Source organism: Micromesistius poutassou (genome assembly GCF_964030765.1).
Source record: "Micromesistius poutassou genome assembly, chromosome: 16".
In the NCBI taxonomy this organism is placed as follows: Eukaryota; Metazoa; Chordata; class Actinopteri; order Gadiformes; family Gadidae; genus Micromesistius; species Micromesistius poutassou.
The window spans coordinates 7,504,496-7,531,449 of NC_140286.1; the positions used below are offsets into that span (position 1 = coordinate 7,504,496).

General features: G+C 43.1%; 1 protein-coding gene and 1 non-coding gene across 2 annotated transcripts in view; one reads left to right on the forward strand and one right to left on the reverse strand.

Annotated features, from left to right (window-relative positions):
- Window positions 1-26,954, reverse strand: part of cntnap3 (contactin associated protein family member 3) — a gene marked incomplete at both ends in the record, with an annotated part of 120,847 nt that overhangs the window by 39,007 nt on the left and 54,886 nt on the right. The window contains 5 exons of the mRNA XM_084481475.1: window positions 15,566-15,737; window positions 16,634-16,783; window positions 17,732-17,999; window positions 19,490-19,633; window positions 21,559-21,743. Coding sequence (XP_084337601.1) covers window positions 15,566-15,737; window positions 16,634-16,783; window positions 17,732-17,999; window positions 19,490-19,633; window positions 21,559-21,743 — 919 coding nt within the window. The remainder of the gene's footprint in view (window positions 1-15,565; window positions 15,738-16,633; window positions 16,784-17,731; window positions 18,000-19,489; window positions 19,634-21,558; window positions 21,744-26,954) is intronic.
- AC3HAE_031418 (transfer RNA leucine (anticodon UAA)) lies at window positions 13,820-13,902 on the forward strand. Its single transcript has one exon. It is a non-coding gene; the product is annotated as a tRNA-Leu (tRNA).

Here is a 26,954-nt window from a genome sequence, read left to right on the forward strand (position 1 = left end):
CACACACACACACACACACACACAAAACTGTACTGGCACACACAAACAAGCCCACAGACAGACACACACACACATACACACACACACACACACTGCACTCATGGACAAAAAAGGGAGAAAATACATTGTTTCAGCTGAGTGCTTCCGTACAGCTTTTCTATTAGTGGGTGGCTGCTGTTAGTAGCCATGGGGGAGACCATCCAAAATAAGATTCTGTTCCAAATAATGGAAAACGCTGATAAAGCGTCCCTTCGTGTTCTTGACCACCGCATTACAGCATCGTCAGAAGAAGAAGTCAGTAAACTACAGCCGTATTACACTGTGGCGTAGTCATCAATGATATCAACTTTCTGCTGATAATGGCTTTGATCTTCTCAATGTCCTCACACCGGATCACTGGATTGATCGTGTGCCGTTGTGGTTTGAGAGCGACAGAATTCTTTATCCCTGAATTGTGTCAGCGGTGCTCCTGTTAATGTGCTGCTAATGTCTTCCGTCATGTGTACCAACGCCTACAACACATACGTGGCCTCCAAGGAATCAAGCTTTCCTTCTGCTCCAGCATGGCCCATATGCTACTGAGAGGGTATGAGTAACCACGAGGGGCCGCGGTCCATCAACTCATTGCTAGGGCACATCAACTAGAGGAAGGACTAGATGTTGGTGTGAGGTCCATCTACAGACGGATCAGATGTTAGTGTGAGATCGTTGACCGAAGGACGAGATGTTAGAGTGAGGTTATCAACCAAATCACTAGATGTAAACGTATGGAAGGCCATTGTGGATACAACCATCTGGGAAGATATGGTTAACAATGTGAAATGGACCAATGTTAACTAATCTGTTGTGGTTAGTTCAAATGCATGCAGGGATTGCTTTATGAAACAACAAGGGAAAGAAGCTAAGCTATTTCTCAGAAGGAGCATGGCATTTCCTTGCTTTGTTTTTTAATAATGGTTCTCTCATATGCTGGTATCTTCTATTACGGCGGTAGTTGTTTCACCTAATGCTGTGAAGTTTCATTGTATTAACTTTCCCCTGGATCAATAAATGACCCACCTACCTCCTTACACACGCTGCGATTGGAATTGCATTTACAAAGCCCTATAGCAGAAGCTTTGACCTTACATAATTGTCTTTCACAAGAATAATACAGAATATTACACACTTTCCATTAAACATAACAGAAGTTAAATTGGCAGCCTCTCATTGAGATTTCAGCTCTCAAGATGCCTGGCCATTAGGCCACATATTATTATAAACTACATATCATAAATTTGACTTAATCGTATTGTAGCTTCCTTTAAACAAGGCAGATAAAGGACCAGACCAGCCTACAGACTAAGAGCTTCTCAAGTGTACACAAGATGGCAGGTCCATATGTGTGTATGTGCTGTGATGTTTTCCCCGCAATTATTTAGAATTCATACATAATTTATTTTCAATCGGCCAATGCTCCAGCATTGCCGACCTCAATGTAACCGGAGGCATGGAAACGACATTGCTTGAAATAAATAAGCATTCCAGTTGACAGAGTATCAATAAGGCGCATGAAACATATTGTATATGTATAATGTAGACACTTAATCCAAATTAATAAATGCTTGATTTGACTTGGATACAGTATTGACTATAAAGGCACTAAAGGTTGTCAACCCATTACATGACCGTCTAATGCCGGTCAACTTTCCAGTTTTAACAGGGGTCATCCAATCTGTTCATCTTGATCTTCTAAACATGGCAATTTCAAGATTGTCAACAGGAGGGATTTATGTTTGGTGTCTGGGCTGTTATTTTAAGTGAGCTAACTTCAACAGACAGACTATATTTTGTGTGTGAATTCATAACATCAGTCTGAGGTCCTTAATAAGATAACTATTTGTGTGAGCTGACTATAGTGGTATTATGTTTTGATTATTACCAGATGGACCTAATGTTATCGGTTTCCCTGGTGGGGGGCAGCAACTACTGTGCATTACGCTCAATAATAAAATAATAAAAAGTGTTTACTTGTCTTCAGCTTTTCACATTGCAAAGTGACTTTGTCTGCCCCCAACTAACATCTCAGAGGAAGAGATGAAGCGAGGGATTTCCTGCATGGTTAATTTACTTAACCATATTGTCACTTAGAAAAGTGGAGGAGCTCATTGCCGACTTGTGTGACTTTCTTAGACTTAACTTGCTTAGGTTTTCCAATTGATGACGTATGATAGCCGATATAGACCGTTTCTGTTGGATCGCTGTGGAGTTGCTATGGTTTCCTCCACTTAGCAAAACTCAGTTATTGGCTCCGATGTCACTTATTTTTGCTCCATTTCACTGTGGGAGACAGCATGGTTCCACATGCAACCTCCATTACCCATCTGAAAAGCTGTCAAACGTGACGTCATTAATTAAAGAACACAGTTAGTTACTTAGTTACACAACTTTATGTTACTGTGACGTCAAAACAGTGGTGTGAGATAATTAGCAAATTACCTATGTGTTAACTGAGATAGTGAAGTCATTGCAGAAGTGTGAGGTAACTAGGCATTTTTACACTGCCAAGCCGGTTCGGTGGTGGCCTGGCCCGCCTGGCAATTTCACAGTCTTTTCTGTGTAAAACCGAGGGGGTAAAATCCCCCTTCGTCATGGAGCCTGCTTTCTTGGTTCACTGGGGAAGGCGGGGATACGCACGGAGAGTAGACCTCTTTAGAATAATTTGCATACTACAAATGTTTACAATTTTTTATGATTCAAGAGACTCGCATGCAAGAATGAGTATACATCTGAGTGTAGGCTACAAACACGATTAACTAGACAAGTGCAAAAATGCCAACATATTCTTTATTTTGCTGACCACTTGTTTTTATCCCGACAAAAGCCTCGTAAGGAAAGTTCCTCTGCTTCTTTCTCGCACACCATCTTTCCCCGTCTTTGTTTAATGAGACTACTTCACCTTCTCTCACATGATCGGATTTCACCGTCTCTCATAACTACTGTTGATGTTGATATTGCTGCATTGTCTCTGTTGTAGAGACAACGCAGCAACACCTCTACCCAAGTCATGCCCCTGGAACCACAGAGCCATCTAATTGCATTTACATCAAAATGAAACCAATGGTCTGGCAGGGTAAATTGGGGTGCAAACTCGGGCTGGTATATTGACCCCGGTCAGTGTAAACGCGCAGACCATGCCGGACCAGACCAAAGGCATAAGATGGCATAAGGCATAAGACGGGCATATTTGGCAGTGTAAAAACGTTTTCTGATATACAGACACAAAAATGATCCAACAAAAACCAGTTAATGTAGGCAATCTTCATTTGAAACCAAACCAATCAATCAATCGGACAGTTCTGAAGTCTATGAAAGTCCAGAAAGGGTGCCTCCACTTTTTAGAGTGGCATGACAACCGTGGTGTCAGGTCATTCTAAAAGGGTTAGATCATTATATAAGTGTGATGTCATTATTTTAGAGTGAGGTAATTATATTCATTTTATTAGTATGTGATCATCATTTAAATTTGAGGTCACCTCACACTATTATATCATAGATTAAGAGATAAAGAGAAGGATGTCTCAGACTGGAACCCATCAATCACCATATTTTGGAGGGAGAGACAAGGGCCATTTTGTGCGTCTCAAAATTGAGTTTGCTTGTCCTCGAACAGACTATCTCAGCCCCCAACTGAAAACTCAGTGGGAGAGATGATGTCAGAGAGATTGCCTGTATGGTAACTTTACTTTGTTTTCATTCACAGTCGTCATGCTGTTGTCATGCCCCTCTAAAAAGTGGAGGCGCCCTTTCTGGACTTTCATAAACTTCATAACTGTCTGAATGATTGATTGGTTTGGCTTCAAACTATATGAGGTAAAAAAAAGGCTAAATTGCCTACATTAACTGGTGTCTGTGGGATCCTTGTGTGGACTCGTTGCTATGGTTACCCCACTTAGCGACACTCTGTTTTCGGTCCCCATGTCACACTTTTTATGAGCCCGCTGGAGAGCCAGCGCAGCATTCTGTTCCAGAACTCACGTTCCACCAGCAAACAACCTCACGCTAATGTGTCATCATTAAAGAAGTTTGAGCTCGTCGACAGGGGGACAAGATCTCAGAGTGACGTCGTTCCAGTGGCGTGAGGTCATTAGAGGAGATGGACCATCCATCACAATGAGGATAATCAACATAAGAAGTATAGGCCACATCACGGGACATCATGAAACAGCAATAAGAAGGATTTGGACTAACTTGTATTTTTAAGGGGTGCTTAAAAGGCTGTATTATATAAATATATACATTATTGTAAAGGAATGTGCTATTTGCTAGATTTCTTTAGCATTTATGCATCTTGTATTTTACATTTCTTGTTAATTGTCATACGTCAATATTATTATAACAACCAAGATGGTATTTCCAGAAAAAGCAGAAAGACTGACATATAGAGAGCCATAAATATGTATTGTTCTGTAGACTGTACTAGTGATCAGTCTGTTTTGTAAAAAACATAAAATTAATGATTACCTACTTACTAGATAAGAAACTGATTAATGTAGAACCAGGAACAGATTTAATTAAAACCACCAGAGCAGATTCTCTCTTCCTCTCACTCTCTGGATGGTTGAATGTGTGTGTGCGCGTATGTGTGTGTCTGTGTGTGTGCGTCCACATGTTTTTGTGTTTGTGTGTGCATGCTTGTGTGCGTGCATACACGTGCTTGTGTGTGTTTTTGTGTGTGTGTGTGTGTGTATGTGTGTGTCCATGCATACATGCGTGTGTGTGTGTGTGTGTGTGTGTGTGTGTGTGTGTGTGTGTGTGTGTGTGCGGATAGAGTACGGTCTATGGAAGAGTTGATTATTGTTATAATTGTTCCATTCATTTGCCGCTCTTTTCCTATGTCATTAACTCAGCCAGCCATTTGTTCTGCTCAAGTCCCTTCCACGCTCTTTTCCCTCTCCTCTAAACACTGTTCAGGCTCAGCCACACACACACACACACACACACACACACACACACACACACACACACACACACACACACACACACACACACACACACACACACACACACACACACACACCGTCTCTCTGGCTCCCCATCACAGAGTGCTATGTACAATATTTGTTATGTATAATACGTGCTCTATATAATATAGTAATAATATGTGATGTGTATCATATGGAATATGTTTAATATAGGATATGTACTGTATACTATGTGGCAAATAAAAAATAAAATAATCGATCAATTGGGGCAGGTATAATGTTTGTATGTATAATAGATGTGAAATCTATCAAATTTATATTATGTGCTATCTATCAGATTGGCAATGTATAATATGTGTTGGTTGTAATGTGTGCTATCGCTCAGATTTGATAAGCATAATATAGTTAAATATAGTTATAATATGTGCTACATGGGTCTGTTTGTATGGCTGCCAATGTGTTTGAACCACCCTCTCAGGACCATTTATATCCGATATTCAGGCCTTCACAACACAGCCCTGTACATTGAGTGGCTTGGTATCAGCCGCAGTCTTGAGAGGCTTGGACAGGTGGTAAAAAGGAGAACGTGGATGGTGCTAATATGTATTAGGGCTGTAATTATTATAAAACTGCCTCAGGCACATTCACCAAACACCCACTTCTCCCTGCCCCAGTGCACAACTATTCCCTAAACATCCATGATATCTTTTTCACAAATTGCATAATGGCCAAACTCACAGGCCTCACTAGATATTTGTCATATAAATGCAAATGAAGAGGCGAGAAATGCCACTTAAATAGCAAACATAGTTATCGCAGCACTGTAATAGGTGAACGCAAATGTGACATGATGGAAATCGACTCATAACAACCTTCTTAGGCTTTCATTGTACAAACAACACCTAAAGCAGCAGTGCGTACCACTGTCTATTCAGCAGTCTCCGGCACCGTTTAAAAGGCTGCTTTCGTTTTTTTACATCAATCTAATATCGTGGACTAGGGAGTTGATCGCACAGATATTTTTGTTCAGCACAATAGGAGGAAGGCCCATAGTGTGTGGGTCAAAACAACCATAACCCTTTATTTCAAATGCTACCTATGGTGTATATCCATAATTTGTTTTAGCCTAAAAACGGGCTAAATTAGTCAGTATAAATACACACGGTTTCAAATATTCTGCGGGGGATCGCTTTGCCACCAAAAATCTGGGATGTGGTTCTCTAAAAGCAATATTGGGTTTTGGGTCATCCAGAAGACCTCCCTGTGCATCACTAGCAGTAATGCAATACAGCTTTTAACCATGCAATAGTAAATATTTTCCTGAACGCTACTGAACAAAAAAACAGGTTTCATGGGACAGAGCCACACTGTGTGGTGTGTGTGTGTGTGTGTGTGTGTGTGTGTGCGTGTGTGTGTGCGTGTGTGTGTGTGTGTGTGTGTGTGTGCGTGTGTGTTTGTGTGTGTGTGTGTGTGTGTGTGTGTGTGTGTGTGTGTGTGTGTTGTATTGTATGAATGCCTATGTGACTCTCCACATCACTGCACATCCAAACCAAAAATGACATCCAAGACAAAGGAACGACAAATCCCATCACGCCTTAGCAGAAAATGACGAAAAGAAAAGAAAGGAAAATTGTTGACAAAACAATCAAGGCAGAGGAACAACAGACAGAAGCCTGTTTACTGTTCAGAAAGAGGCACACTCTGACAGAGCAGGAGCGGTGCGACCGTGATTTCATCTCCCCCCGAAACATTAAATTATACTGCGGCTGCAACTAGCTAGGGAGAAAACGTTGGTAAGTGTCTTTTTATTAAAACCATTTTGTATCCCTTTATGTTTTGAATACCCATAGTGTCAAAGTTGGACCATATTGTAGTTCTCCAGTAATCAATGATAAATGTGTTATTGTATTATATATTACTTAAAGTACTTCAATAATTAGTGTCTAAAAAGTCCCACTCACTACATTGAAGGCCCTATAGTTTGTTATTTATTGTGATAAACATTATACATATATTTCCATGGCAAAGAGCTTTGAGTGTGAATGTAACAAATACCTTCAAGACATGTAGGTCAATGAGTGTCCATGTAAAACAACTCTATTAGTGTTACAACTGTTTCACGTTAGGACTTGGGCCAACTAGGATTGCTGAGTGGTAAAGGACGTGGGCCACCACCGTAAAAAAGTTTATAAAACACACCAGAAATAATAAAGCTGACTATTATAAAGCAAAAACTAGTGCAGTGGTGAAAACATATTCTTTGTCTTTGCTTTGGCTTTCTTCCTTGCATTTCATCATTATAGCCTTCAAAAGTAACAAAAGTCTTCACCCAGGCGCCCCGTGTCCATGAGATGTTCCAAAGGAGCTCAGCGTGTGCGTTGGCATTCGTTCCCCAGGGCCTAAGGGATGAGCGTCTAGGCTCAACCTAGTGTCAGTGCTACCCTTGGCTTCTCTCCGCTCCGAGCTTTGCACACAGACAAGCACTTGGAGTTGCTGCCAGGCAGCCATAGAAAAAAACAAAAAAACAATGGAAGAAAAAATACTAGTTTGCGCTTCAGAATTCCTTTGTTCCCTGTGAATCATGAAGGCACACAAACAAAGCCTTGTTTTTCTCCAAGCTCAAGTCAATTCTGATTAATGAACCACTTGCTACTCGGATAGAAGTGGGATGAAACCACAGCAACAAGCCGCCCCCAATGCTGCACACTGGGACATCCGAGATGACGTCAATAAGGGGCGGTTCAGCCCAGCCTAGTGCCGAGACAGTGCCACCTGGAAAGAGTTCTAATCTCTCTAAGCTAACAGGATTTATAATAGTGAGTATTTAGCATTCCTTCAGAAGGGCAATATTTGCCTTCTCACTGCAGTGCAAGGTGGAAACGAAACACCAAAGAATAACTCAAAGAGAATATTCTAGGAAAAAGGCTAGATCAATGGCCAAAAAAATAACGATTGGGCCTTCATTCATAATCTGATGATACATTTAACATTTTCAACTATAGCTTCAAAAAAGTATCAAACACCACAAAAAACTTCACCTCAAGAGATTTTGATTAATTATTTTCAATTCATCCCAAATGTATTAGTGCTCCAGTCGTTTAGATCTAATAAATCTTTTTTAGCAACAAGGATAGCCAATAAATTAAGTTATTGTTCTTCAGATCCAATGGACTTTTGTCCTTATCCTTGTCGTCTTTATTAACAAATTGTCATACTGTTTGAAACAGGCCAAAGCAACAAGCTTAAGAGCCAAACTGTATTTCCTTTAATACACATTTCATTAATACACAGGATCAGATGTTATAATAATTTATGTTATAGATGTTATAATAATTTAAATTCTTCTGTCAGATTAGATATTGGCAACTCTACAATGCCCTTATCATCCAAGGCTACGTTGTCTGCGTCAGGTTGGTTGAGAAGGAATTGGGAACCGTGACATGGAGGAGAAAAGGAGCAGGGCAGCGGGGCTCCGACGGACAATCCTGGGCAACAATCCTTTTCTCCTCCATGTTGCGGTTCCCAATTCCTTCTCAACCAACCAGACGCAGACAACCCCGGGCAACAATCGCGGGCAACAATCCCTTTCTCCTCCATTTCGCGCTTCAGTCTGTTTCTATTCCAATTCTAGTCCAATTCCTTCTCAACCAACCCGACACAGTCTAGTCTTTTCACCAAATTGGAGCTTTATGCAAGCTTGCGTTATTGTGTTGCGTGTTATGCGCCATAACACCAACAGCAGAACGGTTATCCAAATAACAAAGAACACTTGCGTTACAGTGTGTGTATTCACACACACATGTGGCGCTCCCATGGTCCTAGCTCATTGTCTCATTGGCGGGCCAAATTCTCTGGACGGGCTAAGCAGAGAAAGGGGAGGTAACATGGCCCCATATGACGTCATATGGGGCCAGCTCGCAAATCGAAGCATTTCAGCGATCCTTTTTTCAAAGGCGGAGCAAGATACCTACTTCTCGGTTTACACCTAATGCGATTTTTAGCTACTGGGGGGGAGGCTAAGGGAACTCAACTTCATGTTAGAAAACCTCATAAAGTGAAATTTTCATGCCATGGGACTTTTAACCACTAATGCTTCCTGGTGTGTTAGAATGGGTAATTAAATAAATAAAAATAATCTGTTGCTTGAAGTGAAGTATTTTTAATTGATTGAATGCTAGAGAAAAAGGGTAATCAAAATGTTTTGAGGTGAGGTTACTTGTGATATTTGATATTTGCAACGTTTTTGAAAGGCTATACTTGAGGAATATGATTGAGAAAAAGACTACTGCTTTTGCCAATATTCTTTTACTTTTTTCCTCAAATGTTGTCTTCAAATCTTTTTATGTGTCTTGCTTCAACCTTTTGCTCTTGTGAGAAAGCAATTATATATCTAAGGACAGACGTTCATTGGTTGTACTTTTGGCCCTTATTCTTTATCCTAGAATGCAGGCCACTTGTTTTTTCTTGGTGGCTTGCTCACACCGTGTACCGTTCTAGTAACAAGGCAATTACAGCAAATTGGAAGATATGCTCAATGATTTCCAGGAGTGGGGTTTGAACCCATGAGGATACATCCATTAGATCTTAAGTCCAACGGCATCCACCGGCCAATATTCCATAAAATAAAACAAACTAATCAAGCACTGATATTCTTTCATGATTATTTATTTAAATGTTTCGAGGTGAAGGTATTTCAGATGTTTGACACTTGGAAATGAGTGGTACAGTGGTAGAAAAATTACCATAGGATTGAGAAAGAGGACCAGGGTTTCATTGTTAGGCCATTATTCTGCTTCTTTATCTAACACAACATTTGTCTAAATGTTGACCTAAGGTCAATGTCTGAAGAAAGAAATCGCAAGCTAGAGTAGCATTTTATAAAGATCCATTTAAATTTGTTAAGTCATTATATTTGATAGACAGAAGAGTGGTAGTCTCATGGAACCTAAGCAGAAGCTTGAGGAGTACTTGGAGGGAGTGCACAAAGACAGGGAGAGGTTCAGAGAGATGGTGCTTCCCGCTGATATCCCACCTATTGGTGAATTAAGTAGTCAGTGCAACGATAGCCCACCAAGGTGGAAAGAGGTGCAAGAAGTAATAAAACGTGCAAAGGCCTCTTTAGCCCCGGGACCTAATGGAGTGCCCTACCGATTGTATAAGAGCGCGCCAGATGTTTTAAGATTCCTATGGAAACTAATGAGAATAGTTTGGAAAAAGCAGAGCAGTGTTGGGAACGTTACTTTAAAAAAGTAATTAGTTATAAACTTAGCAAGTAAGAAAATTTGTGTTTGGTAGATTATTTCTCTGTGGTAACAATGCTTTTTGGCAATGAATCTTATACCGTTGGAAAGCCTGTTTAGTTCCCTTTCAAATGTTGCCCCATTTTTAAGGAACATGCATTTGTGGGATGAGCAGCAGCGCTGAGTATGTGGGTTGTGCCCATGAAAAATTTGCCAAATCTTTTCTGCCATTGCCAAACAGGTTATTTTGCTGTTGCTATTGACACTTGTATTGAACTTCTGGTACCCCCAGGTGCTGCCAATCAGGTGCCTGATTGGCACCTGATTGGCAGCACCTGTGAACATGGGCCCTACTACTGTAAGTACAGCTACAGTCAGTAAGTGTCTTCTCCAAGAATCGGCATGCCGCATTTGACTGATCTGGATAGGGCCCTTGCAAAAGGGCAACTTCAAGCTGGTGTTCCGCAAAACCAAGTTGCGCCATTATTTGGAGTGAGCCCTAGTACCCTTTCCAAACTGAAGGCCAAGTTCCATATAACGGGGGATGTCAAAGGCAGGCCGCGAAGTGGGCGTCCCAAGAAGACGACACCCCAAGAAGACCATTTCATCACCCTGTCAGCACTTAGGTGCTGTAGGCTGTCTTCTACAGATTTGCAGTCAAGGTTTGCAGGACGATATGGCCGACGGCTCTCTGCCCAGACAATCCGGAACAGACTACATGCAGCCAATCTCCGGTCTCATAGGGCTGCCAGGAGTCCTGCCATGACTGCCCTTCACCATCAGGCCCGTTTGCGCTGGTGTCGGCACGTGCACTGGAACCTGAACATGTGGAGGAACGTTATGTTCAGTGATGAGTCCAGATTCTGCCTACGGCAGTAGGATCGTAGGGTCAAAGTGTGGAGAAGACGCGGAGAACGCTATGCTGATTGCTGCACCAATAGAATAACATCTTTTGGTGGATGCAGTGTGATGGTGTGGGGCGGCATCTCCCTCACTGGAAAAACGAGGCTTGTCATCATTGGAGGCAATCTCAATGCAGAGAGATATAGAGATGAGATTCTGCAACCAGTGGCAATCCCATATCTCCACAGTCTGGGACCGAACTCTATCCTCCAAGATGACAACGCTCACCCCCACAGGGCGGGGTTTATCAGAGACTACCTCCAGAATGTGGGAGTGCAGAGGATGGAATGGCCTGCTTGCAGTCCTGACCTCAACCCCATTGAACACTTGTGGGATCAGCTTGGGTGTGCTGTTCGTGCCAGAGTGACCAACACAACCACGTTGGCTGACTTGCGACAAATGCTGGTTGAAGAATGGGATGCCATCCCACAGCAGTGTGTGACCAGGCTGGTGACCAGCATGAGGAGGAGGTGCCAGGCTGTTGTGGCTGTGTATGGTTCTTTCACACGCTACTGAGGCTCCTGTTTGTGAAATGAATAAATTGTTAAATTGCCAATATGTCTTGTTTCTTCAAACTTCAATCATCCAATCCACCAAACACCAAACGAGTCAATGGCAGAATAAGCTGTTTGGCATTGGCAAAGAAGATTTGGCAAATTTTTCATGGGCGCAACCCACATACTCAGCTCTGCTGCTCATCCCACAAGTGCATACTCCTTACAAATGTGTAAGGAACATGCGTTCGGATTACGCAGTTTATTCAATCAATTCATAGTAACGCACCGCATTTAAAGTTCAGTAACGATAATGGGGTTGTAACAACGGAAACAGTAATAAGTTAGATTACCCTGTTACTGAAAAAATAACAGCGTTACCTAACGCCGTTCTTTTAAACGGCGTTATTCCAAACACTGAAGCAGAGTATTCCCAAGGCATGGCGTAGGGCTGGGGGTATATTTATTCCCAAAGAGAGGGACTCAGTGGAGATTAATCAGTTTAGACCAATTAGTCTACTGAATGTTGAGGGGAAGGTCTTCTTCAGTGTTGTGGCTGGGAGATTGACAAGTTATCTTGAAAAGAATAGACCATGATACCACGGTTCAGAAAGCTGGAATCCCTGGTTTCTCCGGATGCTTAGAGCATACCAGCATGATTTGGCACCAAATTCAGTTAGCGAAGCGCGAGAGGAGAGACCTGCATGTTGTATTTTTGGATTTGGCTAATGCATTCGGGTCAGTACCACATAGTCTGTTATGGGAGGCCTTTGATTACTTTAGAATCCCAGGTAGCATTAAAAGCCTAGTTAAAGCATATTTTCTGGATATTCAACACATCTAAATATAATATGATATTATTTAGATATAGAGCTCCAGGACTCCCGCCGGAGCACCCGGAGTGTTTGGTGTTCCACTGTAAACACTAGCGCATGGTACCGTGGCCACAAGCTGCTCAGGGCCACACCCCCACCCTCCACCTTGACCCGCCTCTAAAAACGGCACGTTTGTGTCATTGTGGGACTGGCTCGTAGTGGCTGTAACTCTGCACCAAGGCTGAATTTCTTGAACGTCTTCAAGTACTGTATTAGGGGCCCACTAACACCTATATTAAAGCATCCATAAAATAGCATGCCATGGGATCTTTAAGGTGTTTGTCTTAAGATCCAACAGATGTTTGTCCTTTGGTTCAAACACAACTCCTGGTTGTCAATTAGCATATCTTTAAATCATCTAATTGCCTTGTCAGTACAAAGGTAAAAGGTTAGAACAAGACAGCAAGAACAAACACATCGGCCCAATTCCAAAGTCCGGACTCACAGACTCACAGATTTTGCTGCGCGTTCTCGTGAAATTAGTAAGGCTTTAGGGCTGTCCCAATGTCAAATTCCAAAGGGCGTGAGGGTTTGAGTCCACACTTACCGAGCCCTTTCCATGAGTCTGCATCAGTGCAGACTTCACCTAAGGGAATTACCCACAGTTCAAAGCGTTGTAACGTTTACCGCGGAGACCATAGGGAAATCCGGAAATTAGGAAGGAAAACAACAACAAATGATTAATAATTAAGAAAGTTGTAAATATTGAAAAATATGTTCAATGAGGCAGCCGTCTCCTGTGCCTTGGCCATGTGGAAAGCAACAAACTTAAAATGAAAATTCCCAAACCAGCAACCGGCAAGTGTCAGCAACATCTTTGTCTTTAAATGCTGCCAAGTTAACATGTTCTCTCCTGAAGTGCTGTCCCAATCCCTTTTTTTTTTTTTTTATTAATTTAGCATATTTTGCTTAACTGCCTTCTCACTACAGTACAAGGTGAATGCAAGACAATGAAATAATCTGATATATAAATTTTGTTCTCAACCTTATGACACATTTCCTTAAGCTATAGCCCCTTAACATTGAGGTAACACTTTAATTCAGCAAAAATATATTAATGATTCCAGCACCGCCGCTCCCCATACGCAGAGTACGCAGAGCGCGTAGGGCCCCAAGTACCTGGGGGGCCCCCCCAAAATTAAGGTTGATAATTATTACATTACAATGTTCAAAATATATAAATGAATTACTAACAGGAACCGTTGTTATTTCGCATCGGAGGCGAAGTACCCTTTATCAGCGCAGTCCCCCCCCGTCAACAATCTGCGCGTAGGGCCCCCAAAAAGCTTAGTGACGGCTCTGAATGATTCTGACCTTTTCATATGATTTACTAGAAAAATTCAACCAGGATGGCCGAGTGGTTAAGGCGTTGGACTTAAGATCCAATGGACATGTGTCCTCGTGGGTTCGAACCCCACTCCTGGTAGAACTTTGGCAAATCTCCCATAGTACTTAACTGCATTCTCACTGCAGTACAAGGTGAACGCAAAATGAAGAAACAATCTGGAATTTAGTTTTCTTTCTCAATCTTATGACATTTCTTTCTTAAACTATAGCCCTTTAACACTGAGCTAACTCTTAAATTCAGCACAAATATATTAGTGATTCAGAGATTTTGATATGACTTTTCATAACAGTTCAACCAGGATGGCAGAGTAGTTAAGGTGTTAGACTTAAGAACCAATGGACATGTGTCCTCGTGGATTCAAACCCCACACCTGGTATAATTTTAGCATATCTTCAAAAGTGCTGAACTTCCTGCTCACTACAGTACATGGTGAACAAAATAGCATTTCAAACATCCCAAACAACCTTATCTTAAGACGTTTAGGTAAGTCTTTAATTCAGCACAAATATTAGGTATTCAGACATTTTTTTAGATTTTTGAATATTTAATGAACCAGGATGACCGAGTGGTAAATGCGTTGGACTTAAGATCCAATGGAGATGTGTCCTCGTGGGTTCGGACCCATGTGTCCACATGGGTCGATCCCCACTCCTGGTAGAAGTTGTGCATTTCTTCCAAATTTCTTAACTGCCTTCTCACTACAGTACAAGGTGAATGTAAGACGATGAATTAATTGACATTCTCAAGCTTATGATATATTTTCTTAAACTTTAACATTGAGTTAAGTCTTTAATTCAGCACAAATATATAAGTGATTCAGACATTTTCATAGTATCTGACAAACTTCAACAACCCGGATGGGAGAGTCGTTAAGGTGTTGGACGTAAGAGTCAATGGCACTGTGTCCTCGTGGGTTCGAAACCCACTCATGGTAGTTGAGCAAATCATCTACAGTGCTAAACTGAGTTCTCACTACACTACAAAGTGAATGCATGACGAAGAATTTTTCTTATGACATATTTTGTTCAACTATACCCCTCTAAAATATAAAATATTTCAAATCAAGTATCAAATATCTCCAAAATGTATAGATCAATCATTGTCAGATTTTTCAGATTTTTTTGTACTTTTTGAACCAAGATGGCAGAGTGGTTAAGGAGTTGGGGTTAAGATCCAATGTGGGTTTGAACCCCACTCCTGGTAGAAGTTTAGCGTATCTTCAAAAGTGCTTAACTGCCTTCTCACGACAGTTCACGACAGTGCAAGACAAAGAAATAATCAGAAATTGTTTTTTCTGGCCAATATAAGCCAAATATTTCTAATTTCATTTAGCAGTTCAACCAACCAGGTTGGCGGAGTTGTTTATACTAATCCAACATAAGCATATGTTATATTAGTGCCTCGCTACAAAAGTATAAAGTGGAAACAAGACACAAAAATAAACTAGTGGACAACGTTCAAGGAAAACGTTGAAGAACAATGGCCAAGAAAATAGCCTTTCTCCAACCTATAATCCATGTTCTACCACTATAGCCTTTCAAACAAGTTGCAACTGACTGGACTTAAGATCAAATGAACAAGTGGTTACAATGCTGCCCCTGGTCGACATTTAGAATACCTTCAAATGTGCTATGATTCCCATTTCATGAGAATGGCACAATGTAGAACAAAGAATAGATAACCTTTATTATCAACAACTGCTGACCATAAAGTTAGAATGAACACTTTCTTTAACACTTACCTGTCAATGATGCCACACATGTCAATATATAGGTTGCTGTAGTTTCCCAGGAGCCTTTGCTGCACCATAATAAGGTCGATTAGCTGATTTTCCAAAGTCAGGAGCCGCATGCATCCCTGAAATACGTTGAGGGGGTTCCTACATTCCTGATTGGCCTTCTCAGCAGGACAGCCTGGGCATTGGAGGACATGGCAACTATTAGCCAATAGAATACCAGAAATCCAGGTCAACAGCCACGATATCGTTCCAAGAGTCAGGTACAGTAAAGTGATGTGTATTATTCCCCCCTGACTATTTATGTTGCTACAGATACAATAGTTCAGAAAAAAAGTATATATATATATATATATTCATATATACATACATTAAACTACCAAAACAAAAATAATCTACAATAAAAAATAGTGGAACTTGGAACTATCCATGGATGGGTGTTTTGTGAGTTTGATTGGTCAAATAGGAGGACATCTGAATGTATTGCTACAATACAGAGGGTGGTAGTATCTATGCCCGGGGGGGAGGGGCATGGATAAATACACAGCCGAACCAGGGGAGAAGGCAATAACAAGCTGCAGAGAAGGAATGCACCAGGCATGATGGGGAGAAATCAAAGGAGGACAGATTACCAATAGAAAGAGAGACAGAAGACAGAAGGTTGGCACAATTTAAGAGAAGGGAAATTAGGACAACAGGTACTGTGTCTGATGTTCTACTGAGGGGAGGAGCATTAAAGTAGTTTGTTTTTTCCTCTCTTCAGATGTCGTGCTCTACTCACTAGAGACATAATGACAAAGCCCTGTACTTAAAGCAAAAAGAAACTGAAAGTCATTTCTTGGTGTAATTGTTGAACATTACTGCATTATTCTACCTCCATAACATATAGAGTATTCATCAAAATGCTACAAGACATTATTAGAACAGTGATTATGTTATAATTTAATGTATTCTAACCTATGTAAAAACCTTATCGCCAAGACTGTGCACAAACATTTGGTTTACGCTTTCCAATTAAAAGACAGCATGAAACTGCTTAAAAATAAGATTTAAATGTCACTTTTGTTTGTTTACCACCAAAGAAGAGGTGACTTCCTGTAGTGACAGGAAATGAGAGCCTAGCTTGGGCAGTGTCTCCTTCTTCCTGGTCCACAGTGATGGTAATACGCCCCTGCGCAGAGCCCAGCTGCACAGAATGCCACTGCCCATCGTTCAGACCGGAACCTGAGGGAACACACATTCAGCACCACAGAGACAAAGTATATGTTCACCAAGGTACAAACAACAAGTAGATCCTGTTGATCCTATGTCTGTCTTCGTCTGGTCTGTATCGAGACTTCAGGGATACGGGTCAATGGATTATCACTTGGCTGTGGGGCGGTTGAAAGATAAGGGCATCAGGGTTCCAGGGTCAGTGCTTTAAAAGGTTAGCTGTTTGATTGTTCAGTGCTATTGGTCAGGGGGGGGATAGAGGTTAGCTGTTTGATAGCTTTGCGCTGATGATCAGGGAGACAGAGGTTAGCACTGATGGTCAGGGAATCAGAGCCGAGCACTTAAAAGGCACCATGGCGATAGCGCCGGGGTTACACAAACACACGCATGTGTTTCCCGTGAAATAACAATAATCCCATATACTGTATATAATTATCTATAGTATTATTTCGGTTAACTCCACCATACGGCTGATCTAGAGCACAGAAATAACTCAATAGAAGATCTGCATTATAAAATATCTCTGGGGACAACCATCCTGTTGCTACTCTCTCGGAGCTGCATATTTTCCAGGCATTGATTGAAGAAATACATTGTTTTCACATTGCCTCTGCAGACGTTCATGTTTACTCAAATTTCCGTATTTGTATGAAAAACAAAGTAAGGACGCAATCACAATATGCCGTAGTTATTTCATTATTATCCGTGACAGGGAAAGCAAATATTTTCGGCCAGAACATTTCTATCAAATTGAGTTCTGCACAGCATGGCGTTAGTTGACAACATTTACAAATGTGTTAAAAGGCTATTTTGGATTAGATTAACGGATCAATAGCCATATAGCCGTAAATGTGGCAATAATTTAGGCTTTCAATCTGCGCTATACGCACATAACAAAATCCATGCACATAGTGTTGGGTATCCTGTTAGGGCGAGTAAGACCATAGCTGTCAAACTGACCTGTAGTCAGTTCCAACAGAGTCCTCCCGGCCTTGTGGATCTGGAGGTGGAGCCTGGCTTCACTCAGGTACAGCCAGACCACGCCCCCTCGCTGAGGTATCTCAAAAGTCAGGAGCAGTCCCGCCTTGTTCCACGTCCTGAACTGGAGCCCCGCAGACAGGGCCCCAGGCCATGAGGCCATCGCCCTCGGCAACTGGAGGAAACTCTGGGGGCTGGAGAACGTCACAGCGACCATAGCTGGATCTGCGCAAGAGAACGTCACATTCCCCTGGATGAGAGTGAGGGTGAAGACAGACAGGGAGGGTAAAAGAGAAAGAAGGTCATAAATATCCCATCAGCAACATTGACGGCGCCATAAAAAACATTTGATCACCCAAATAATATTCTAAACAAACACCAGTGTGTGTGTGTGTGTACTGTATGTGCAGGCATGAGGTTTGTTAATGGAGATATTAAAACAGTTCAAACTGGAAACATGCGGGCAGGGAGATAATTGTTGTTATGGCTGTATGATCCACCTAGAGATTCTAGTTTGTGGTCCCACTACAACCTGGTAGTTTGTTTGTTTTGGATCGCAGCATCCTTTGTTCTCTTACTGTATGCATCTAGCACACAAGCGTTTTCAACTCCTGTCATCATAGGCAGTGACTTTGGTGGGGGATGCGACCCCCCCCCACCCCTACCCCTGCCATCCACCACAAAGAAAAGCATGAAAGAGACAGAGGACTTTTATTTTGAAAAAAAACACTATAACTGCTCAAAGACGCAACAATGCCTCAGACAGGGGTGGGTCTTTATTCTTCAGCACTTTGTTAATCCCACACACTGGATAATACATATCCGAAAGAAATACAAAACACCTTAGAGCCTTAGGGCATTCTATTCCATAATATTGTGACATGTCACTTGATGTCTGAATTCTGTGTTTTCCTTTCGACAAATAAAGACATTTACACCATAGATCGAGCTAAAAGGCATCAACCTCTTCTCAACCCGTTTTAAAATTTACATCAGTATCCGTTGTTTCGCCCAGCCTCTCCACTCGTCAAGAGCTCTTTATTCTTGATGAGAGCTTTCAGTACTCTCGTCCCCCTGGCCCCCCTCCAGGGGCCCAGCAACCTCTTCAGGAGCTATAACCGCTGCCGGTCCGCCGCTGTTAATCTCGCTGCTTTGATTGCACGCTTGTTAAGATTAGGAGTAGCTAACAGGCACTTTAGCCTCCGCCACTATTCCTGGCCCAATTAACAAGTCCGCAGCCGATTTGCTCATCCGTTGGCCTGGTTAAGCAAACAAACAAGCTTTTTATTCAGGCAATAGATTCCCCCTCAACATTACGCTTCCCATCGCTCCCAACGCTTGCAGCAAGCCTTTTCCTTTGATACATTGGACTATTTGGGATTGGGATTCTGAGACAGACACACACACACACACACGCACGCCCACACTCAAACGCATGTACACACATGGCCACGCGTACAAACACACAAGACACACACACACGCCTACTCGCTCACACGCACGAGCACACAGACACGCAAACACACGCAGAAACACAAGCACACCCGAACACGCGTGTACTCACAGGCACACACACACACACACACACACACACACACCTGCACACACACACACACACACCCACACACACACACACACACACAAACACACTCAGACCTACACACGTTCTCTCACACACACACACACGCACACGCACACACACACACACACACACACACACAGACATAACGTGTGACGTACCAGGACAGTGACTTGGGGGCTGTTGTGTTTGAGCAGCTCCACCAGGTTGAGGTCGTTGTAGAGCAGGTTCTCCAGGCAGCCCAGGAAGTGGCCATCGGACAGCCCCCTGTGAGCGCTCCGCTCAGGGGCCGCGGCCACGCTCAGCTGCACGGGGACATCACACCACAGGGCGCTCCGTTAAGTCATCACGTGTTGTTAGACATAACACATGCACAAGCACACACATGCACACACACACGCACACATGCACACATGCACACGCACACACACACACACACACACACACACACACACAGGTAAGCTAACACACACACACACACACACACACAACCACACACAAACAAGTGCATATATTCACACAAACACATATGCACACGCTCACGCAAGTACACACACACAAGCACACAATCACAGACAAGCACACACATACACACACACACACACACACACACACACACACACATACACACAGACACACACACATTTTGTACTTGGATAATAAAGTTTACCTTGATCTACAGTATAGGTGATATTATATACACACTATATTACATTTCCTTTTAGTCATTTAGACACTTTTATTCAATTTGACAAGTGAGGCTGAGAAAAATCACAGAATAAATGCTGGTGTTGCTGTGTGGAAGAGATTACGTTTTATATTAGCAGTAGTGCAAACAATTATAGTATATAGCTGTTACACCTCAAGGCATTTCTAAGTTCCACCACAACTTCACCATTTTCCGCAGTTCCACCTATAGCACTAGCATCCCAGTGCTACATAGGGGGTCTGTATATTTTAGTGTATTTTCTCACCGTGTACACCGGTGCTGCGGAGAACCTACAGAGGCAAGACCCTCTCAAAGAGGAAAGGATAAGTTCAGCACCATGGACAACACCCATCCCAACCACTCGACCAAGTCATTGCTAATCAGTAGCATTCCAGGTTCAGCTGCTGCTCGATTGGTAATGTGGAACACCTGGCAGTAATGAGCCAACCCACGTCCTGCCAGCGACAGAGCCCTGCCTCTCCCCGTCAGCAACCACAGACATATACACATAGCCGCCACATTAGCCTTTGGCTCGTACAGTATAGGCAGAGACTGGCCTGTAAACAAATATGGGTATATGGGGGAGCTGTGTTTTTTTCTGGATAAAAAGCTAATTGATTATTTATTTATTTTTTTATAAATATTGAATATGAATACAAAAATGTGTATCGGTTGTATTGTAATCGGTTGACATTTGTAAACGTTATTGTGCTTGTTATCCAGTACAAACGCGGCTCCCCGTTGACTTTTATTTACAGGCCAGTCCTGTTATATGGCCAGGCTTGTTATATACGTCCGTGTATATATGTTCATGATTGGCAACCTCAGCAGGAGGAAAGTGGCCAAAGGCCCTGCAGAGGAATCCTTGATAATGAGAAGGAGATTGGAAGGGAATAGTGAACTTTAGTGTGTCTCACCCATTTCAACCTCCTGTCACTTATACTGGCTCTCAGTGCAAGCCTAATGCCCCCTAAGGAGGAATTAAACCCCAGGGTCCGGGTAGACTTTATGTTGGATTAACCTCCGCTCCCCTTTTTCCTAACCCTGAATAAATCCCTTGTTATTATTTAACTTCCGATGTGTTTTCCTCCTCACTTTAATGGAGCCGCAGCGGTACAATAGACATAGTAGAGTCCTATATATACATAGTTCTGCACAAACCACTAAACTTGTTAACGTTAATGTCTATATACATGCCTCATATGAGCTACAGATTGTGTTTACATGGTACGGTTCTGCATGTATGTGTCATCTCTCCAGAGGGGTTGTGTGTCTGTGTGTGTGTATATGTTTGTGCTAGCATACCTGTGTATGTGTGTTTGTATGTGTGTGTGTTTGTGTGTGTGTGTTTGTGTGCGTAGAATGTGTGTGTGTGTGTGTGTGTGTGCTAGCGTGCATCTGCGTGTGCGTGCGGTCCTGTGTATGTTTCTGGGTGCTAGCATACATGCATGTTTGCGTGCGTGTGTGTGTGTGTGTGTGTGTGTGTGTGTGAGAGTGCGTGTGCGTGTCTCCCCCGCCCACCTGGTCAAATTCCCAGTGGCTGAGGGGCGTGGGGACGTGGAACTGCAGCACATTCTTGTCCACGGTGAGGTTGACGTGGGCGTTGCTCCGCTCCAGCGTGACATGGTGCCAGTGCTGGTCGTCCAGGAGGCTGCCCAGGGACACCTGCCGCTGGGCCTCAGAGGGCACAGGGGACCCGCTCCGCCCTGGAGCCCCGGAGGAGGGTGGGGGTCAGTGATGAAAATATATGCATCATCTGTTTACAATTTTTCCCCGTCCTTTTGTTTTTTGAATTAATGTATTCATTTATTTACACATTTATCTGATTTGCATATACACTTTGCATATACACATAATGCTCTAAAATGATGTATGCATACAAATATGTTGATGGATTATTGTATTTCCATGTGATGCAGTCATAATACATTTTTCAGTCCAACAGCGAAATATATTTCTGTATATGGTATTCTTCCCTTCTTTTCTGTGTAATGTAGCCTCTATAATAGTAGTACTAAAGCAACCTTTGCTTTGTAAACCTGCCCTGCCAGGATTTAATGTGGTAGAAAACGTTTGTGTCCATGTTGCGTAGCATCACTTTGTGGTGATATGTGGTCACTTTCTGACCACGGACATCACTAAAATAACTACATCACTAAAATGTATTATACGAAAAACATCCCACTCCAAAGTGAAGTGGAAAGATCAAAGCCAGTGAGAGATCTCGAAAAATAGATAGTGGCTCAATCCTTGAGTTGAGTGGAGGGGTGCTCTTCATATTCAATGTTTTTTAGATGAGAAATGGTGGGCTGGTTTCCATTAACATTATGACACTTTGTCCCTCATTAGACAGAAAAAAAATACTTCCAAACAGTAACAGATTTTAGACTAATGTTTATGTTTTGGACCGCTTTTTGGACCACAGCATTCGGTAAAATGTGTTACCCTTTTTATTTTTATTTTCGATTCCGAGTGGTCATTAGTATTAAGAGTCAAAAGCAGTAAAAATAATTGGATTAGGAATATGTCGGCAGAATGTGGTAGCAGCAACATAATCGCTAATAGGCTGTATTCATATAGCCCTTTTCCAGCAATTACTGGGCCTCTACAGTACTTTAATTAAACGACTCACAGTCGACAAACGATTCAACGCCGTTGAATCAAACCAGATACCTTCCAGATGCTATTGTACATTCTCAGCTACCACAACAGTTACATTGATAACAATAGCATACATATATATAAAATACAAATCTTCAGAAGGAAGTAATGTACATAAAACACAAACAATCCATCATACATCTTCCACGCCGCGTTCTGAAACCTTTCTTCTGCACAGCGTCTCTCTCTCTCTCCGCTTTTATTCTTCTCCTCGCTAATCATCCATATTGGGGTCTATGCCAAGACCACCACTGTTGTCGTGATAAAAAAATCTAAATCAGCAGGAGTTTCTTGCAGATTAATATTTAAAGGATCCCACTCATCCCGCTCATCTCATTAGGGAGTCCACACTTGAACACTTGAACACCATTATGTTCAGACCACCGCTACAAGACTCTGAGAACGGCCGGACTCTTAAGATAACGGGACACCGCTTATGATGGATGTGTTCCTGTGAGTCTTCAATTACCGCCTCGTTTAAATCCATTCCCGTAACTAAAGACGGTGGGTTGAGAGGAGAGGGATCTTCAGCATGTAGAATCACGAGCCCTTGTAAACTAAGTAAATGGCGTTGGGGGAAACCAGAGGGCAAACTACAAAGTACAAACTGATCCAGGAGGAAGACAGGGAGGACGGGTGCAGGCAATGGACGTGGACGGAGAAATGAGCCGTCCTGTGGAGGCGTGACTGATAGGGAACAATTTTAAGGTAAATGGAAGGGGGTAAACCGCACGTGGGGAGACCATCCATGGGGAGCATTTGTAGGAGTGTTTGATATGAGGCAAGTCATTTCATCTTATGTACTGTAATGATTTGCGCCATTGATTTTTTTCCATCCAACCTGTACAGATGAAGAGCGTGAACAAGGTTTGATGTTTGATGTGCTAAACGTACTGGAACATTTGCCGTGTATTGATGAAACACCCATGAAGGGGAGAGAGAGAGAGCACGTGCGAGAGAGTGAGTGTGTGCGAGAGAGAGCGACAGAGACAGAGACAGAGACATAGAGAGTGTGAGTGTGAGATAGAGAGAGAAAGAGACAGAGACAGAGACAGAGAGACAGAGAGAGAGAGGGGAAGCAAAAGAGACAAGAAAAACAAGAACACATTAAAAATAAAAGAGGAGACCTTAAAGTGGTTTGTGGTCAAATCATTGTTTCAGTCCAAGCGAGGGCGGTTAAGAGACATGGGCTATGAAGACATAAAACGTCAACAAACAACAGAGAAGCCACAAGAGATGGTGCACCGCTAACACACTTCTCTCTTCCCTCAGTCTTCATTTCCCGGCCTGCTCCAGCGTCCATTCCCTGGGCATATCTTCAACCCACAGTCTGCCAGACAGGAATAAACCTACGGAGGCAGAGGGCTTACAGGCACAACCCGGTCACACCAAGGGAGCGCAGGTCGTTAAAAAAAGGCTTTTTATATCCCGCCCCCTGGCTGAGGAATGTGAGTGAAAAAAGCCAAGGATGGCCATCATGGCCGGGGGGGGTTCAAAGACCGTGACGCCTGCAGACCCAGATATTCACCGAAACCTTTTGCATAGCTGATCATTGAACGATGGGGTTGCATGTATCACACCTCGGATACCGACCAGATAAAGACTAGAGATTGTACCGGGGGGGAGCTGCCTGTGCAGGTCAATGCTGGTAGGCCGAGATTGCATCTTGCAGCTCAAAGTGTGTGGTCAGAGCGGATTACGTCTGGAAAGACAGCAGGCGTGGGTTGCCTGTGCAGAAGGGCAAAACGTTTGGAAAATAGTTTGGGAGATGGTGCTGTGTGATTGTGACGTGAACTAGATACCGGAGTCGTTTTAGTGTGGATGGACAGGAAACACTGGTACGGACGAGAGCAGCGGTTACACGTTTAGCAGGTTTGGACTTGATCCAAGCCTAATGGGCATTAACACACGCTACAAGACTGTGGTTAAAGACACTATGAAACCACTGCAATGTGCATGATGAGGTATGCGAGGCGCGGAGACGGGCTTATCATGGAAACGTGACTAGGAAATGTAAAGAAAGACCAACGCATGGAGGGAGATAGAGAGACAGGGTAATAATAATAAACCAAACAGATGAGGGAGCCGTTTGTATTAAACACGGGGTATTCAAATCCCACGTCAACATGTGCGAAAAACACTCCTCGTAATAAGGCTTCATCTCTTTGAGACGACACAGCCTCTTTAATGTTGAACAGCGTGGACCATTTCTTTCTCAAAGGAAATTGTTTCGTCGCTGGGAAAGGGTTTAATTAGAGGGCCGCTCTTTCTGTCCATCCTATCCAACGACGAGACGTGATTATGGCCACGTCGGAGCTGCATGCTGTGGTGATGCTGTGATGCTGTGGACTGTGTTGATTTCTCCGCTGTTAGTCAAAGGCTCAAAGAGGATTCACGGCAGGATGAAGGGAACAGGTGATTATGTCTTTTTTCCGACCCAGATTACATCAAATGACATAGAAACGGCAAGCTCTGTTGGCAGACGGGTGGTCGTGGTGCAGGTTGCTATGGTGCATATGGTGCATAATGATCACCATTCTTTTCCCCAGATTTTATTCCAGTACATTAGCTTCGGAAAAAGCACAAATCTGAATTGTAAATTGCTAAGATCAGACGAGAATACGAAATGGAGGGGATGTCGTCACAAAAACAACTGCTGGTAGCCAGTATACATGTGATAACACGACATGACTTTGTCCGGATTATACAACCGTCACCGACCAGGGATTCTGCATGGTCTCTGCTAATTTTTTCCTTAAGGAAAAAAAACGGTGTGTTTTGAAGATGAGGAAATACGTCCACCCCTTTTCACCCCCGGGGTGAAAATGTTCCCGAAGACGTGAACATGAGTGAGGGGAGGAGGGTCTCATTATGGAGAGAGCTCCTTGAAGAAGGCAGGTTCACTCTTAGGAGGAGGTTTACTTGATGAGGTACTTGTGGGACGGCAGATGGTGGGCATCCAGATGGGATGTCTGATGGGAGGTTAACCATAAGGTACTGATACAGGCGGGTAGCACCACCGCTTTAACCCCAATTACGCACACAACCGCATGCGCACGCACACGCACACACACACGCACACACACACACACACACACACACACACACACACACACACTTATAAACTCCTTTAAGATAGTATGCTCACACATATACACCTTTGAATCTCAAACACACATACATAAACACACACACATAAACATAAACACACACAAAAACACAAACACACACACACACACGCACATGCCCTACTCTGTGTCCTCACAAACACGTGCACCCCAGACACATGAAAAACAGGCATGAAGAAATAACACACCCACTTACCCACGCACTGAAATTACCCACAGGGATATATTTTTCCACAGACTTGCACACACACACACACACACACACACACACACACACACACACACACACACACACACACACACACACACACACACACACACACATAAACTCCCTTAAGATAGTATACTCACACAGATACATACATTGTATCAAACACACACAAGCACACGACCAACCACACACGCACACGCACATACACGCACAAACACACAGACACACAGAGGTGGAGGAAGAAGCCCTATTGGCTGGGAGCAGTGCTGAGCTGTGTGGTTTTGTGCAGGTCATGCATCATGCGTTGCCGTGCTGCTCCACTGTGCTGCACAGAGTCCAGCCCTAACACATGTTGGGCTGACTGCCCCATCCATCAGCGCTGGAAGTGGACAGAGACACAGACGCTGCCCGGGCGCTTGTCTGCTGCGCTAGAGGATTAACTCCTTTAGTTACCGCTGGCTGCTGCAGGCGCTCCCTCGGAAATTCAGAGAGGATTGACGCCGGAGGCTGTGAATTATCGCTATTTCAGGTTCTTCATGCAGGTTCTAAAATAAATAAGTATACTCAATAGGCAATCATGTGAGAAATTCAATCTAAAATGAGGAGAGAGCAGACATTGATTTTTAAATCCAAGGGACAACGTCCCTTTATCCCGTTTCATCCTGTGTGTGGAGCTTCAGAGGGATTTCAGGCACTGTGACGTTCTGTGTGTGTCTGACGATTTTCCTGTGCAAATGACTACACACAACACTACGACGACACGTTCATCTGCGTCCCGAAAACATATCATGTTTTAATAGGGAATGGCTGCACCACGTTGATCTGCAATGAAGAGAGAGGGGTGCTTCGCTTTTCATCCATCCATGTGGGTCCCACCACCCCCACCCCCCCCCCCCCCCCAGGGAACCCACATGGAC